The sequence below is a fragment of the Aulonocara sp. 'chitande type north' Nkhata Bay genome, linkage group LG16, assembly GCF_057382095.1.
Source record: "Aulonocara sp. 'chitande type north' Nkhata Bay isolate Kocher_YH1m ecotype deep benthic linkage group LG16, A_spYH_male_GT1.1, whole genome shotgun sequence".
NCBI lineage: Eukaryota > Metazoa > Chordata > Actinopteri > Cichliformes > Cichlidae > Aulonocara > Aulonocara sp. 'chitande type north' Nkhata Bay.
The window spans coordinates 21,661,616-21,679,789 of NC_141359.1; the positions used below are offsets into that span (position 1 = coordinate 21,661,616).

The 18,174-nt window shown below is 37.6% G+C and overlaps 2 protein-coding genes across 2 annotated transcripts; both read left to right on the forward strand.

Annotated features, from left to right (window-relative positions):
- Positions 1-3,650: 3,650 nt before the first annotated feature.
- On the forward strand, positions 3,651-6,961 carry LOC147311448 (zinc finger MYM-type protein 1-like). Its single transcript, XM_086266447.1, has 3 exons — positions 3,651-5,582; positions 6,007-6,121; positions 6,329-6,961. The coding sequence occupies exons 1-3, from the start codon at positions 4,054-4,056 to the stop codon at positions 6,854-6,856; spliced, it is 2,172 nt and encodes a 723-aa protein (XP_086122573.1). The 5' UTR covers positions 3,651-4,053; the 3' UTR covers positions 6,857-6,961.
- Positions 6,962-7,730: 769 nt separating this feature from the next.
- Positions 7,731-16,186, forward strand: LOC147311449 (nectin-3-like). Its single transcript, XM_086266450.1, has 7 exons — positions 7,731-7,969; positions 9,157-9,498; positions 9,610-9,912; positions 10,854-10,947; positions 11,508-11,662; positions 12,077-12,176; positions 12,757-16,186. The coding sequence occupies exons 1-7, from the start codon at positions 7,831-7,833 to the stop codon at positions 12,872-12,874; spliced, it is 1,251 nt and encodes a 416-aa protein (XP_086122576.1). The 5' UTR covers positions 7,731-7,830; the 3' UTR covers positions 12,875-16,186.
- Positions 16,187-18,174: the final 1,988 nt, after the last annotated feature.

The window sequence follows — 18,174 nt, forward strand, 5'->3', positions numbered from 1 at the left end:
ACTTTTCTGTTCATCCCCACACTCCCCACTGACTAACAAACTACCCCTTTTCTACTTTATATTTCAGTTCCCCAGTTGTCTGCACCAGTTAGGCCACAAACTGTCTTTTTTTTGTTCGTGTTAGGGAGCAGGTGAGGGCTCGAATTCACTTCATTGTTTCTTATAGAAAATGTAACGATTGAGTGCAGGATGCAGACTGAGTTTTTTTTTTTAAAAGAAAAAAAAAAACATCCACAAATGTCCTGCTTTCCAACAATTTCATCTCCTCCACTAAATTCTGTTCTGCGAGGTAAAGTGTAATGTCTTTACTATATTAGTAAATAGACTATAGTCAACAGAATTTATGAAAGGGGTTATATATAAAATAAAGAAAACGCCAGTTTTGCAAATAACTTTTTGACTCTGGATTATTGTGCCTACATAAAATCATCCAGTGTGTTTTGGCCACATACATTATCTTTATAGAACTATTATATTTATTTGTCTGCTGCCCAATTGGCCAGAGCTGTCTTTTTTTAAGACATTTTTAGACTTTTCAGCTGGATAAATAAAGGAGATACAAAAGTCACTTTGCCAAAAACTGACTGGAGCTTCTACCGTCTGTCTGTGGCTCAAACTGGCTTTATATCATTCATGAGAAATATGTTTGAGATATGCTTCACAGATTATAGGATAACAAGTCATTTATAACAGTTTAAATACGGGCAACATAGCTGGACTGGCCATCGGGCATTTGCCCGGTGGGCCGCTGGCGATTTTTTGTTTTTATGGGCCGATGGATTTTTTTTAAAAAAAAATTTATTTTTAGGGTGTATATAATGAAAGGTGTTGGATTGGCCAATTGGTCATGATCGACTCTGGGCTGGACCAATTATAGCCAAGGAGGCCGGATGCACCCTCCCTCTTGTTTAGCAATCACGTGATTTTCGCGCATTGCATGCCGGGAACTCGTGGCAAAACAATCCAAGTACCGCATCAAATGCAAGCATTTGCAGCACCGCAAAACGTTCAGTCTCCGGTTCCAATACCTTCTTGTTTTTTCTTTGCCGTACAAAAAAGGAATGTACAAAACAAAAGGAGAACAATGCCGGTGTTGTGCCAAAAAGTGATTGTCTGCCAAAAACTGATTTCCAATGTTTCTGTGTGTTTTTTATGTGTAATATCTTTATGTATGTTCGTAAATAGACTTCGGTGAACAGGGTTTACAAAGAGGTTATATATAGAATTAAAAAATTATCTGTTTTTCAAGTATCTTTACAACTCTGTGTTATTGTACTTACATTATAACCAATCCGCTCCTTTATCCCCACTTCAAATATTTTTATTGAACTATTGTAATATTTGCTGCCATTTCTTCCGTCCTCTTGGCCAACTTACTCTTACAAAAGACATTTTTAATGTTAATAAGATTTTTTTTAACTGCATAAATAAAGGTTATATAAAAGTCACTGCCAAAAACTGATTGCGACTTCTACCTTGTTACACGAATGTTGTTTGTGGCTCAAGATGACTTTATGTCATCCATGAGGGATGCATTTGACATATGTTTCACATATTATAGCCCAACAAGTTACTTATAGCAGTTTAAATACGAGCAATCAGTTTTTTGGCAAATACCGGAAATCAGTTTTTGGCAGACAATCACTTTTTGGCACAACACCGGTCCGTACAAAGACAGACTTGACGAAAAGACAAAGAAGAGATACGAGGAAAAAATCAAAGGAGTGAAAGGGTCAGACCCTTACGAGCACACAGAGTGGACAAAAGACGTTAGCGTGCTGCCCGACTTTCACCACGCTGAGATTTATAATTATACAGTTCTTGGAGTGAGTGCATACACTCATGAAGTTTAGTAACTTCAGGTCACTGCAACAAGCCCAGGTACGGTTTACGGACGGATGGGTACAGGACCTTGAAATGCACCGTGTAGAACGAAAGACCATCGTACGAACAAAGGTAAGTTTACCAGTCTCACAAATCGTCGTCATAAATACACATTCGTTAACCGTTTATTAATATAACCTTTGAGCTCAACGGTAATTAATTAGTAGTGGAAATAATTTCTGGTAGCATTACAGAAATGTAGCAGTGACAATAATACTGTATGCTGTAATCGTACTGGACAATTAGTGATACAAAACAACTGTTTTATCCTGTGAATAAAAGTATATGTTTTTGTCAATGTACCATAATAACAGAAGCGAAACGCAATATTGTGTTAGGACAATTCACTATTTATGCACAATAAATAAAGGAGCATAGCGCGACAATTTCTGTTCAGCACCAGACTTGCTTGTAACCTATATCACCAATTATGTTAAGAAAAATGACGTATTAATTACTACAAAACTCTGACCTTTGTGGGAATGCTTGGAGCAGACTAACATGTGAGCTGCTGGAGTGTTCTGAGACGTTATATTTGGTATATCCAGACCATCCATCGGCTCTTACTTCGGAAACATGGCTTAAAAAATTTCTCTTCAACGACGTAATCCGATAAAAAAGAAAAACGATCTCTTTACCCGTCGGCTTCCCTTGGCTGTCATGCGACCGGCTATTGCAGTTAATAATACAACAGCTTCTTGACATTAATGTACAGAATTCACCTGCTTGCTGCTACTACTGCACATTCACCCAGTGTATATACTATATATATATATATATATAATGTTCCTCCTCTACACCCCCCCCCCCCCCCCAAATTTTTGCACATGTGAGGAGCGTGTCAGGCTACACTTCACTGTGTGTTATACTTGTATAACTATGCATGTGACAAATAAAGAACCTTGAACCTTGAACATTTTTTGGGTTTCTTTTTATCGCTGTGTAACTGAGTGTAATTGAAAGCCTGCGTGCGCTAGTAGCTCTTGCCACAAGTTCCCAGAATCCTTTGCGGTTTTACCCCTGGTGGGCCGGTCTCTAGTCAAAATGCCCGGGCCAATTTTTTGTCCCAGTCCAGCCTTGACGGGCAATAATGTTTTTTGGCAAATACTAAGTCTTGGCTTCCTGTCAAAAAGTGATGAAAAGTGTCGTGCCATGGCGCACTGGCAGGGAGAGCGGATCCAATTAACTTCGCCTCCATTCCAACCAACTAAAGGTGAAAGTAGCAATGTGTAACTTCGTGAAAAAGTGAAAATCATCGTTTACATTAATTCAATTCAATTCAATTTTATTTATATAGCGCCAAATCACAACAAAAGTCGTCTCAAGGCGCTTCATAGATACAGAGAAAAACCCAACAATCATATGACCCCCTATGAGCAAGCACTTTGGCGACAGTGGGAAGGAAAAACTCCTTTTTAACAGGAAGAAACCTCCGGCAGAACCAGGCTCAGGGAGGGGCGGCCATCTGCTGCGACCGTTGGGGTGAGAGAAGGAAGACAGTATAAAGACATGCTGTGGAAGAGAGACAGAGGTTAATAACAGATATGATTCAATGCAGAGATTTCTATTAACACATAGTGAGTGAGAAAGACTGGAAAGGAAATTACATTAGATTAGTTTGTAGGTTATGATATAAAAATTATATGTTTATTGTTCTCAAGTGATGATTATTGTTATTATTATTATTTAAAAAGAGGACGTTTTGCCTGATAGGAGTAGAATCATGCCTGTGTGATTCATATAAGCTTTACCCCTCAACAGTGGCGGCTGGCCCATAGGGGGCGCTCGGGCTCCGCCCCCCCAAATGTGGAGGAGTAAAAATATATATTTTTAAAAAATTCATCAATGATAGTTTTACTATGTGTGTGCCCATATACAGCCAGGCGTATTTTAACATTTTCACCAGCTGACTCATTAAAGTTCAACCAACAAACGGTGTTTTTCTTCTTCTGGGGCGCTCGTCAAAGCGCCCTTGATATGCAGCGAAATAGCCTATCATTAAATGGTTGCCAGGGGAAAATAATAAATATTTGACCTATCAGCGTCGCTGAATTAAATGGTTTGGGGGCGCTTAAAATTGCGCCCCTGCAGAAAACGCGCGAAGATTTGCTGTTCTAGAATTTTACCTCAGTCAGTAGCCTAAGTGAGCTATAAGGTCAGAGAGAGACGATGGCAGCGGTATTGTTAACGGTTGAGGCACAGCCTCCCCCAAATTCGGTTAGATCGCTTCTAACCTACCCTTTTGCCAGAAGGACAATGGCAGAAAAACTGCAAGTTAAAGAGTTGGGACCTGACAAGCCCGAAATTCAACTAACCCAGGCAACGAAGGAGAAGTCAAAAGCATACAACAGGACTTTTTGTCGGAGTTGGTTCCAGCGCAAGTCGTGGCTGACAGGCTGTGGAACAGCTAATGCACTTTTTTGTTTCCCGTGCATACTGTTCAAAAGTGACAAGTGTGATTTGACGTGGACACAATCTGGACAAACCGACTTAAAGCACCTCTCCGAACGAATCAAGAAACATGAAAGCTCACGAGTTCATATGGACAACAGTGTAAAGCTAGCTGTGCTAGGGAAAACTAGCATAGCGGCGCAGCTAGATGATGGACATCGGATTGCTTTAAGAAGGCACAACGAAGAGGTAGATAAAAACCGTCATATTTTATCTAAAATCATCGATTGTATTAAGTTTTGTGGTGCTTTTGAGCTAGCAATGCGGGGACATGATGAAAGTGATTCCTCAGACAATCCAGGGATTTTTAGAGGTTTAGTCGACTTGATGGCATCAATTGATCACGACTTGAGGCAACACCTTGAAAATGCTACTGTATTTAAAGGCACCTCGAAAACAGTCCAGAACGAGATCCTGGATTGCATGTTGGCAGTTCTGAGAGAAAGGATCGTGGAAGAAGTAAAGGCAGCGAAGTTTTTAGCCATTCAAGCTGATGAAACCACTGACATTTCTACACACTGTCAGTTAGTCATGGTGCTAAGATACATTGACCAACGAAACCGTATTCAAGAGCGTTTTTTTGAATTCATCAAGCTACCCAATGCTTGTGCAGATGCAATAGCCAGTGCCTTATCGGAGAGGCTGCGCTTCATCCTCCCCCAGGGACAAGAGAGAAAGTTGATCGCCCAGGCCTACGATGGGGCCGCTGTAATGAGGGGTACCACTGGAGGAGTGCAGCGTAAGATACAGGACATTTATGCTAACGCTCACTACGTACATTGTTATGCCCATCAGTTAAACCTGGTAATGCAACAAGCAACCTCCCACATCCCTCAAATCAGTCACTTTTTTTCCGACATAGCAGGATTCGCTTCTTTTTTTACTAAATCGAGCAAGAGGACTGCAGTGCTTGACGAGGTGGTGGCGCACCGACTTCCAAGTGCATCGGCAACCCGTTGGAACTTCAACAGTCGTGCTGTGAATACAGTGTATGAACATAAAGACGATCTGGTGAGGTGTTTTCAGACCATCCGTAACAGTGAAGGATTTGATGCCCCTACAAAGAGAGATGCCGGTGGTTTCGTGAGAATGCTGGAAGACGAAGCTTTCTGTTTTTTCCTGGCCTTGTTTCACAAGATAATGCCACATGTAGACATGCTGTATAACCACCTACAGAAGAGAAACATCGATTCTGTCACCATCGCAGGGATCACCCAGACATTCATCAGCCGCATGCAGGCTATCAGGTAGGCATAAAAGCATAAATATGTAACCTAGAATAAAGGTTAATTATCTATGCATAGATTCTATCAAATTCTCTGCATATATTCTGTGTTCTGTGACTTAAATGTTTAATGGAATTCAGATAATTTTGATTTATATCAGCCTTTGAAGTAATTTTATGAAAAATATTTGATTAAGTATATTTGATGAAGTATATTCCCAGTAATGATTTGATGTAGCCTATACCATAGGCTATTTCCTGAAATTATGGCCAGGGCCTTTATTTACTTGCACTGGTTTTCCCCCAGCCATTAAACCAGGTCCGGTTATTAATTAAATCCGGTAATTCCCGGTAATTAGAACACAACCTTTGTTTGGTTTGTGTTTGGTTAATATATCCCTATTCAGTTTTCAGAAGCCATTAATGAAACTTATGTATTGGATCAGGGAGGCACTTCCTAATCTGGTTGTGGATGAGGAGTACAGGGGACCTGTTCAAGACCCACCCACAAAGAGACGGAGAACATTGGGGGAAGACAGGCAACACCATTTGGCACTGGAGGTAAGCACTAGCTGCTTGGTCTGATTTAAATCGGATCATCAGATAAAATCTAATGACGATGTTGTCAGATGTCATTTGATATAGTGGTCATGACTGTTTTGTTTTGTTATGGACAGATTTTTTTTTTCAGAATAATGATTAACATGAGACATGTGCCAAAGTCTTACCACTGAATCTAACTCTTACCAATTATATATTATTGGATAGGTGTGCGACACCATTATGAGCCATGCCAAGGAGAGGTTTTCTTTCACCAAGCACCTTGTCAGCGCCACTCTGTTGCAAGGAGACTTGTTCCAACAACACAGCAAAAATTTTCCAGATGCAGCACTACAAACCACAGTGGAAGCCTATCCCTCATTGGACAAAGCCAGACTTAAAACAGAACTGTCCCTGATCTACGACAACGAGGAGTTTCAGAGTTGTAGTGGTGCGCTGGCGCTCTATCAGGTTCTGATGGAAAACAACCTTCAAGACACATTCACCGAAACTGTAAGTCTTCTTAACATCCTCATCACCACACCAATGACAACATCAGAATCGGAGAGGTGTTTCTCTACTTTAAAGAGGATAAAAACTTTCCTGAGAAACAATATGGCTCAGGATCGGCTCAACGCTCTGGCTATGCTGTCCATAGAGAAAAAACTCACACAAGAACTTCCTGATTTCAACACCAGGGTCATCGAGAAATTTGCCACTCAGAAAGACAGACGAGCAAAGTTCTTGTACAAATAAGAACCCTTAACCATATTTACTCTCTTTCTCCATCCCTCTCTCTTTCTCTCTTTAGCCCACCCCCCCAATCAGTTTACAGTTGTTGTTTTCAATAGTTATTTTTCATTCATTCAAAAAAAAAATAAAAATCTGTTCATGTTCATTTTTACAAATCTATACAAATGGCCAGAATATGGTTGTTCATTTTTACAAATCTATACAAATGGCCAGAATATGGTTGTTCATTTTAAATTAAAATTAAAATTGTGTTGTTTGATGTACTCATTAAATGGGTCATTTTAGTCGATATCATAAAAATTGCCCCCCCTGAGATTTTTTTCAGGAGCCGCCACTGCCCCTCAATATAACATTAACATGTTCTCAACAAGATAACGGCTCTGTGTTTGTTTTCAGACGTCATATAAAAATAATATTTGCTCTGATTGTTGCATGTCGCTAAAAGTTATGTCTGCTGGAACCAAAAATACACCTTTCTGAGTGCATCAATTAAAACAATTTTCTATTTTATTGTTGTAAAACACATGTAGCTGAAACACTAGCCTTCTGTTTGTTCATGGACAGGGGGTCAGATTGTGGCAGGGTCAGCCTGATATTATTTGTATTCCCTGTAACTTTAAAATTTTTGACCCTCTTAGAGGCGACTTTTTATTAAAATACCTTAATAATTTTACAACGCAGCGCTGTCTCACCCATCAGTCTCTTTGTATGTTTCTCGTATGACGGCAATTATTCCAATAAGCCGTCATTTATGTAATTACACTTTGGATCTGACTGTAAAAATGAATGTCTTCACAATCCAAAGCAGAAATAATAATGAGAAAAGGGGAATTATTCCCTTTTCATAATTATAAGACCCAGCACAAGTGTCCCAGGGGCCGATCCAGGTTACGTGACTTAAGTAAAGCCTTACCGTGTCCATTATGCCATTTCTGTTTTTTCTTCCTCTGAGAGCAGCCACGAGGTAACGGCAAGATATGGGCGAATGGATGGAACTGCTACTTTCGTTTGTGTTTTTATGGCCAACTGCTGCGATAAGTCATGCCACGCTATTTTTCCGCGATAACCGCGTGTTTTTGCTAATATCTGCGCTCCTGCTGACCAGAGAAGCTGACGGTATGTCGAAAGTTTTCTTTTTTTGTTGTTTATGCTTGGATTTGCTTGGGCTGAAATGAGATAAAATGGCAGGTGTTAACTGATTGTTGTCAAAATCTGACAGGGAAGAATGTGGGGATTTTGAAGCGGATGACTGAAATTATGTTTTTGTATTATATTAGTGTTGTCCAAATGTATTTATTATTATTATTATTATTATTATTATTATTATTATTATTATTATTATTATTATTATTATTATTTAATATCATTATTATTATTATAAGGAGACATACTCAGAAGATGCTCAGGACCTGTGACCTTAAAGCTTTAAAAAATTGTGTATTTTATTATCTTTACCCAGTAGCGGTTTTTGATACGGGCAACACGGGCGGTTGCCCGGGTCGGCATCGTGGTGGGGGGCGGCATCACGGGAAAAAAATAAAAATAAAAAATTACTCGTACTCATGCTGCTCCGACATCATGCCAGCGCATATTGGGAATGGCATAGGCACCGATCGGTTTTCTATCGCCCATTTGCTGGGAGTAAGAGCGCCCTCCGTTTGCGAGGTGTTGATGCTCCTTGCGGCCGGGGCGGCGGGGGATTCTCTGGCTGGCTGGAGCAGCATCTAATAACCAACTCGCAAAATAAAAATAAAATAAAATAAAAAAAACAACAAACACGAAAACACCAGACATTATGATACAGATTTATAATTTGCACCGATGTTTTTTCGAAATTCTATAAAGTGAGAGCGAGAGCCCTCGGTGCGCCTGCTCGCTGCTGAAATCAAAGTAAACTTTATTGTCATCTCCGCTACATACAGTCCAGTATTTACCCATATGACTGGAGCAGAATGGGCAGGAATCTTTGGTTTCTACAAGCTGAAAAAAACCCCTTGAGATTTTGTTTTAAATGTTTTTATTGAGATGCATGTATAATACAAATTATAATTTTTAGGTTGATTTAATGTACTCATCCAGATTAATCCAGGAAGCTTCACAGTGTAGGAAAAAGCTGTTATTGCCACTTGCAGGCATAAAGTTTGTGCAAACGTTTTCAGTATCAGCCATATTCATTTAATTGTGTAAAACTCAAATCAAGATTCATATTTGATTAATTGTGAAGCCCAAAAATTCTTGGAGACGCTTTTTTGTTTTTTTTTTTTTACTTTTTTTCTGCTCTTTAACAGTATTTCACTTTACAGCTCTCCAGGTGATTAGTGGAAATGTGACAGTGGTTCAAGGAGGTACCGCTATTTTACCGTGCCATGTCATTGATACCAATGATGACCTGACACAGATTACCTGGCAGAGGAAGACGAGAGAAAAACCTCACAATGACAATTTCCTCACTATCCTACCCAGAGAGGGAGTGCAGTTTGTCAATGGAGGTGATGATCGATTTAAATATATCGGGAATTTTAACAACAAAAATGGAACACTCCAGTTATCCAATGTTGCACTGAAGGATGAAGGCAGCTACACGTGTATCTTCACCTTGTTTCCCAGTGGAAATCAGAAGACTGAGATACCTCTGAACTTGCTCGGTATGAAAAGATACTTTATTTCAAATATTCTAATATTCTTGTACGTGAGACGGAGTTACTTCCACCATCCTTCTTGCATGTTGATTTATTTTAGTGCTGTACCTCTCCTAGTGCCTCCTTTCACAAATGTGAAGGACAATCTTCCCACTTTGGGCACAGAAGAGGTTTTATTTGCTACCTGCACGGCTGCTGGATCGAAGCCTCCTGCAGAGGTGAGGTGGCTCACTGGTGCTTTGGGAGACAAAGTGAGGACGACAACAAACTCCACACAGTATGACAACGATACAACTACCACTGTCAGCTCGTTGTTTGGTGTTCCTACGAGAGAGATTAACGGTCACCAGGTCCAGTGTGTCATCAGTGGTGACTCCCTGTCTAAAGAAGAAGTCCTGCCCTTTAACATACAAGTCTACTGTGAGTGCCAGAAACCACAAAAATCTTTAACAATTAAGTTTTATAACTTGAAATGCAAATATGAATTGTTAGATTTAACAGAAAATTATTGACAAATTTAGCAAACGACAAAGTTCTATAACAGCTTTTGACATGCAAACAATGCCTCAATTTTTTTTCATTACACTACATACTAATGATTCACTAAAACTATACACTCTGTTAAATGTCCCAAATTTATCAAATTCCAAAACTTATTGATATCACTCTCTCTTTCACCACTGTCACTTCAACAATGTCCCCATATTTACACACACATGCACACACAGCAGATAAGTATTGAACACATCACCAATTTTTCTAAGTTAACATATTTCTAAAGGTGCCACTGAAATGGAATTCTCATCAAATGTCATTAACAACCCATCTAATTCACACGTGCAAGGAACCATAACATGCCATACCATCAAAACCATTGATGTCAATAATACACCAAGTCACAGCAAAAGCTGTTTCAGATTTGTTTGTCAAGCATAAAGGTTATTTGTGACCGACATGCTTAACGTTAAGATAAATGTAATTTATCTTTCCAGTCGTAAGTCATTGAATATAAATGGGAAATGGCAGAGGAGGAGGTTTGCTGGTCACACCATCAGCAAAAATAATGGAAGTTGCAATGAAAGTAAAAAGCAGGCTTATTCAGAAGTGCATTATTGTTATTGATATGGTACAACTGTGGGGTCCTGTTTCTGGTGGATTTTCCATGTAATGTAATATTCTTTTTTCCATCATCAAGGTGATTATAAATTAGCCAGTCACAACCTTGTTACTGTTTTTGTCTTGAAAAGATTGACTGTTTTGTCTGATGCAATGAGACCCAAACATTTGTGAAACATTATTTCGATATTATTATTATGTCCTCAATTCAGGATTAACACAGTTTTCTGTCTTTTTTTTTGCAGTCTCTCCCACAGAAGTGAATATTAGAGTGATTACACAAGACTCATTTGAGTGTGTGACAGAAGCCAACCCAAGTGCCAACTTTATCTGGAGTAGGTAAAGTAATTAAGAGAAGAAAAACTGCGTATGTGTGTGTGTGTGTGTGTGTGCATACTATATATATATATATATATATATATATATATATATATATATATATATATATATGTATATATACATATATATATATATATATATATATATATATATATATACATATATATATATGTATATATACATATGTATATATACATATATACATATATATACATATGCATATATGTATATATATACATATGTATATATATATATATATATATATATATATATATACATATATATACATATGCATATATGTATATATATACATATGTATATATATATATATATATATATATATATATATATATATACATATGTATATATACATATATACATATATATACATATGCATATATGTATATATATATATATATATATATATATATATATATATATATATATATATATATATATACATATATATATATATATATATATATATATATATATATATATATATATATATATATATATATATATATAGTTCATGTTGAGCCTTGTTCATGTTTTTCCAGATCTGGCCAGACTCTGCTGCAGTCTTCTATCAAAGTCGACGGTGCAGAGCTACAACTGCTGAGCCTGACCTCTGATCTAAATGGCCTCTATCAGTGTGAAGCATCTAATGCATATGGAACTAAACATGGTCAGCTCTATGTGCATGTGGCATCAGGTGAGGGCAGCTTGGATTTAGCTGTGCAGTTTGTCCAAATCTTTCTGAATTTTAATTTGAGCCTTTGCTGGTGTTGCTTCATTCTAATGTTTTTCTGAAAACCAGCCAGCTTAAAGAGGTGGTTGGTTTAAGACATCTCCGGCATAAAACGTAGTGTTAATGAATGGATGACTGAAGCTCCACACAGAGCAAAAATGATATTAAAGTCAGCTCCATCACTGGAAGAACATGTCCTAGCAAATAGTTCTTTTCATGGTCATTTGTCTCAGAACCTTTCAGAGCATAAAAGTTTTAGAATGTTTGGTACAAGTGCTGCATGGTGTTTGAACAATGTCTGAAAAGACTAAACACCATGAAGGAGAGAAAGGATTACCTCATTCACACAATATTCTTTTTTTCCATGTGTGTCTGTAGGTGCATGCTCTGCTGTTTGGGCCCTAGTTGGTGTTTTGTTTTTCCTGAATGTTGTTGTTGCTGCAGTATGGTACCTTAATAAATCCAGACAACTTCAAAGGTACTTCAAACACACACACACTCTCTCACACACACACAGACACAATTTGACAGGTCACTGAAAAACTGTGTAAACTGCTTGGTTATTTCTTTAAAAATTCCAAATTGCATTTGCCGCAAAGTTCAACACTAACGATTCAACAGGGCACTGGTTTCTCTCTTACATTTCACTATAATCCTCAAATTAAAATGTATTTGCAGACAAAGTGTTCATTCACTGGGACACATTGACAGACTGTACAGGTTTGCTTTTATTGATATTGAGTTATGATTTTGGTTTTCTTGGCTTTCGTACATTCATCTTAGTTTGTGGCGAGTTTTCAGGTGGTTCAGTTAGTTGTGTTGCTGTGTGGTGCCAACACAACTCTACAGCAACATTTGTTTATAATTTGTTCTTAGTTAATGTCATTTGTCCCAAATACAAAGTAGTTCCAGCCAGTGGATGATGATCCACTTCTGGGGATAAGCTCCTCGTGTTCTGCTTTGTCTGACATTTCACCTTTGTTTCATTTTTTAATGCCGCAAAATTTCCGGGCTTAACTGTAAGCCATGCATACTGTCTTATTTTTCTCTGGCATTAGGTGTTTTCCATCACATGGTGATGGGCCTAGAGACCCACCATCTCCCAGGAGTGCAGGAGATGATCAAAGACGAGAGCAAGAACAACTGCAGGAAGTGAGCGAGGTCACCAACGGTTAATTTGTAGAGATGTTAAAGTCAAAATTAATTATGTTAAATATAAATTAATTAATATGTCTCTCAATATTTTGGTGCTAATGACTTAACTTACAGTTTTTCTCAATTGCTTCTGTGCAATTCTCACAGCAGAAAAGTCATTCAAACCACTCTTTATGCAATTCTCAAAACAGAGCATTTTTCATAACAGAGTCTCTTGTGCAAAAGGAACTACTACAATCAAAACCTTTCTTACATTGTTCAAAAAACGAATAGTCAGTCAGTCACTTTATCTCTGTGATGAATGAATAGAAACCTTTCACCACCCTTTAAAGACGTAGTCATCAAATTGTTTAGTTTTTTTTCCCTCAAAACCTTAAATGACTTTAGAAATATTGCAAAAATGTAGGCCTAATGTAGTGTACACATATTTCAGAAACAAAAGTGAAATCCGAAGGATTTTAATATTTATTTTACAAAACTGATGAAATTGAGAAAAGCAAAATAATAATCTTTAAACTATATGCAAAAGAAAACAGACAAAAATAGAATAGTGAGACTGACTTTTCTGCTCTGAGAACTGGGCCAAAGCGATCGAAAAAAAAATGTAATGCAAAACTCTCTGATATGGTGGAGATATGTTTATATTTTTTTTTATTATTTTATTAAATCTGCCCTTCTTTTTTTAATAGTGTGTTGAATATTACAGAAGTATTACTATTCTTTGTAAAATCTGCAGATACACAGAGTCTTTGCGTGTTTGTTTTAAATTCAATGCAGGTTTTTAAACAATTGTTCTGAATTCTCTGCCTCAGCAATCCCTCTGACAGTTGTGGAAGCCAAAGATGGAAAATATCTCAACTGAAGTTTCTACCAACATATTATTCTAGAGTTAGCTTAGTCTTTTTTTAAAAAGGCCATGTTGTGAAACAACATGTAACTGGAACAACTGTTAGGATGTGGTTTTAACTGCCTGGTCCTCTATTGTCATGAAAAGCTTTAACTATATTTGCCATCTGTTCTTGTGTTTCCCCCAACTTGTCAAAAGCTTTCATCATCAGTGAAAACTGTTGACAGCTATAGTAATGTGGTTACTGTAAATTCAGGAATGAAAAATCCACCTGCCTTCAGTAACACCCTTCCCTAAGGGTAACAAGTATTTAAGGTTATAATGTACAATACTGGCCAATTGTGGACACATCAACCATTCATATGGAATTACATGTTTTCCTTTTTTGTTTGTGCCTATAAAAGCACCATAACAGTATCCAGTCAGTGTGCTAGCACAGCTGCAGCAGGTGTGTCTGCATTGAAGCTCTGGCTGATGTTCTTTACTCCTCCTGATAACACGAGTCATTAAGCTGCAGTTTATAAAACCCACAGTGTTTGTATCAGAAACACTAAATGAATTACCAGTACAATACAAAAACTCACACAGAGAATAGCTTCACTGCACACTGTGAATGGTGCTAAATTTCTCTTGTGCATGATGATGGTGCACACACTTACTCCCCTCCAGTAAAACTACTACATAAAACTATAATAAAACAGGCCTGCACTTGTCTGTACTTGCCATGAATGTACAAGTTTTGCTCTAATAAAACAAAACTTACACATGCAAGTAAAAAAAAAAAATCTTAATCTTTATTCATGTATTTACTTAAATGAATGTGCTGATCAACGGTTAATAACAAACCTGAACAGAGAGCCCAAGTATATGAACCGATTTCTTATAAACTTATGGGAGTATGATTAAATACTCATTTTTAGGTAATGATAAAATACTAAAAATGGTAAATTTAAAATTTAATATTATATGAATACAAGACTACATAGTGCATTAAGTAACAAATGCTAAGTTACACAAATGCAAATGCACTCTCTTAATTTCTTATCTTTTGTTGTTCTGGTTCAGACCTTTAACTCCATCCGTTCAGCCGAGCTGACTTATTTAAAACATAGACGGGTCTAATAAGTGTGCTGACTGATAAAGAGCTGTTTTACTTCACTGTTATGAAAAGTGTGTCATCATAAAGACGGAAACTGACTGTAACTGATAATTCTGTTCGACATTGGCTTACGTATTTCTGCAAAGCTTATGATGCCTGTATTTTCCCAGGAGCTATCACTTGGATCTCTGTTTCCAGAGAGCCAGACTCGCTCTACAGTGTTTGCTGTAAGCTGCTTCACTTTCCAAAATGGTGAAAGGCATGTTTAACTTCTGTTGACACACAAACTTATCAAGTAATGTCAGTGAAACTCTTTGATCATCTGTTTTGTGCCGACTTTTATTATGAGTATACAAGCTAACGACAGGAGGCAAAGTCAGCAAAAACAGAATATGTGACATGGGCAGTTTCTAAGGTCAAATTTAAGTTCTGTATTACATGCACTACAGAAAAGCAGTGAAATACTGTGAAAAACAATGTCAACCTTCAAAATGCACTCTCAGCTGCTAATCTGACTTTTCCTTGACCAGTTTAAGAAAAGAAATGGCTTGATAGTAGGTCGATAGACCATTTTTCACAAAACTGTATTCGGTATATGAAGCTAAAATTTCACAGCATGTGTGTTTAAACTTTGGCCCATAATTTTTACCCCCAGACATAAAAAGGCTGATGGAGTATTTTGACCAGTTAGTTAACCAATCAACTATTTGCTGCCAAGTTTGTGTGTCAAATGAAGATATGTTTGTATTTTAATTGTGTAGGTTACATTTAGCTAAATTCATCTTAATCCTTTATAGCAATAGTTACACTAGTACGCGTTTTTTAACTCTAAACTTTAAATCTCTAAACTTGTTTATTGAAAGAGTCAGCATTAATGAATAAACTGTGCCTTGTCTTTTCTCTCATTTACACATGTACACAGGGGATATTTGTGAGAGCCATTTGATAACATGTCCTTACACTACACATTAAAACAGTCTTCTCAAACTGTGGAGCTGGTGGTGCGACTACTGTAGGGAATAATTGGCTGACATTTCAGAGAAAGCTGGAGAATTACTTTGTTAAAGCATTACACAGTCAGGGTTCCCTGCTTTTGGAAAGCTATACATCATATCAAATCATATATCATACACCTGTGTCTCAGATGGTTGTACTTTTCAATTTATTTAGGTTTTTGTGTGGCAGCTTTTTTTAAGCATTCAATCACTAAAGTGTGTTGTTTGATCTGTATTCTTGACCAATTATAAATCATTTGGTGTGCTTGCTTTATATCTTGTGTTTTTTATTGTTTGCTTAAAATGAAACTTTGTTTTGTAATTGCTTTTATAACATGTTACACTGCTGAAATACTTTTTGTTATCATTTTTCTTCAAAAGTAAATAATCATGCATAAAATCAGTACGTTCCTCTCCCTCAGTATACATGTGTATATACATTCAGGTGTGTAAACCCCATCTGTGATCCTTGATATTGAATTCCAGTTGGACGTTTTGGTCTTGTGGAGAGAAGAAATCCAATGTGGAATTTTCTGGCATCTGTAAAACATGGTGGAGGTTCTGTCATGGTATGGAGCTGCATATCAGTCAGTCGTGTTGGCGATCATGTCAAAATTAATGGAGTTATGAACAAAGAAAAGCACCATCAGTTTTAGATCCACCATGAAATTACATCTGAAAAGAACCTGACAGACAATGGATTCCCAAATGGACTCCCAGTGCATTAAAAGCACACCTGGATAGAAAACTACACAATGGAATATTATCAGTGTATTCACCTGTCTGAGGGAGAAAGAGCTCTGTTGTCTCAGTAGAGTGGGATGAAGTGGGAGAGAAGGATTCACCATGATGGAGTTTGGTTGCTTTCTCACAATACCACCAAAATATCATCCAGGTGACAGCGAGCACACTGCATCAGCTAGTAGCTCATGCCATCTCCCGAACTGACCAGTGGTCACAAACGTATACAAGCAGGGGTTTCAGACAGGAAGATGGGATTGGTGGGGTTATAAGAATCAGAATACTTTATGAATCAATAAGGAAATTATAGGTAATTATGAGCAGTTGACGACCCTCCTTTCATTTAGTATTCAGGTCAGTGGTGATCCAGGGCTTGTTGTTGGAATTATGGTTCATATATTTACATAGGCAGTGATCTCAGTGATGCAGTCTATGATGCTGTTTATGCCATCCTCACGTGGATCCTAGTCCTTCAGGCACTCACTGACTTCCTGACTCTTTCTCCTCACAGACTGTAGCCAGAGGGAGTCTTTGAACTGCAGGGACAACATGATGATTCCTCTTAAACACATTATCTCAATGACACAAGGACAACATGCCCACCATAATTAAATTACTTTGACAGAAACAGGCATTTAAACTGATTAAAATCGACTCAGCCTATAGTACCGGTACATGTATCTGGACAATGTATCTTTTGTTTTTCAGAAAGTGTATGATGTGCTTTTCAAACAGATTATTACTTGAGACATTTTGTTTTATTTTTCAAATAATAATCTAAAACATCAAACCTGGATTTAACATACTTTACATTTATGTTTCTTTTCTGTATATGCCTCTCCTCTGTTCTGTCTCTCCTCTTTGTTCAGGATTTGAACCTTGACTTGAAAATTATAGTAGCCAGCAGATGGTGATAGTTTAACATATGTTATGCCTAAATTGAATACTTGTTAGGTCAACCTTTTTAAGTGTGACTGTAAGAAGTCAAATTACTATACTGATGGTTGCAAATGTGTGAGAGCTGAAACAAATTGTAGAAAAACAAAAAAGCAACAGCAACAACAGAGAAAATCCAAGGAAGAAGAAAATATTGAGGCAGAAACACAGTTAAGGAAAGGCTCAGCAAAGAAGGTCGGGATAAAACAGATGGAGGCCCCAGATGGAGCTCCCACAGGCAAGGGTGGTGGCGATAACTAATTTAGCTTAAGAAGTAATAACACGTGACTGGAAAAAAGTGGTAAATTTCCTATTTGAGATATCCGCAGACAACAATATGATTTTGATAATGTTAATGAGAATAAAGCATATAGAGGGGCCATGTAAGGTCAGATACCCCCAAAAGTTGATTCTGTTCTTCTGGACGTAGCGTTTTCAGTGGGAGAAACGTTTCATCACCGACTTCTTCAGTCTCAGCTGACTGCAGGTTTCCCCAATAAACAGTACATTTGCATAATGACTGAAACTAGCAACACTGAAGGAACAATGGGCTGGGAGGTCAATTCCTTCATTATTAATATGCAAATTCTCATGACCATTTATCAACAACCACTAATCAAAGACCACTGCTCAATGGCCATGAGTCCCATTCACAGAGAGATGGGGAATGGTTGCAATCACAGCATTGTAAGATGGTGAAAGA

What these genes read in the sequence shown, in the direction of transcription:
- LOC147311448 (XM_086266447.1), top strand. Translation starts at nt 4,054, where the DNA reads ATGGCAGCGGTATTGTTAACGGTTGAGGCACAGCCTCCCCCAAATTCG. An exon ending in AGCCGCATGCAGGCTATCAG is followed by an intron (nt 5,583 to 6,006) that starts GTAGGCATAAAA and finishes GTATTGGATCAG; the next exon opens with GGAGGCACTTCCTAATCTGG. An exon ending in AACACCATTTGGCACTGGAG is followed by an intron (nt 6,122 to 6,328) that starts GTAAGCACTAGC and finishes ATTATTGGATAG; the next exon opens with GTGTGCGACACCATTATGAG.
- LOC147311449 (XM_086266450.1), top strand. Translation starts at nt 7,831, where the DNA reads ATGGGCGAATGGATGGAACTGCTACTTTCGTTTGTGTTTTTATGGCCA. An exon ending in GCCAACTTTATCTGGAGTAG is followed by an intron (nt 10,948 to 11,507) that starts GTAAAGTAATTA and finishes ATGTTTTTCCAG; the next exon opens with ATCTGGCCAGACTCTGCTGC. An exon ending in AAATCCAGACAACTTCAAAG is followed by an intron (nt 12,177 to 12,756) that starts GTACTTCAAACA and finishes CTCTGGCATTAG; the next exon opens with GTGTTTTCCATCACATGGTG.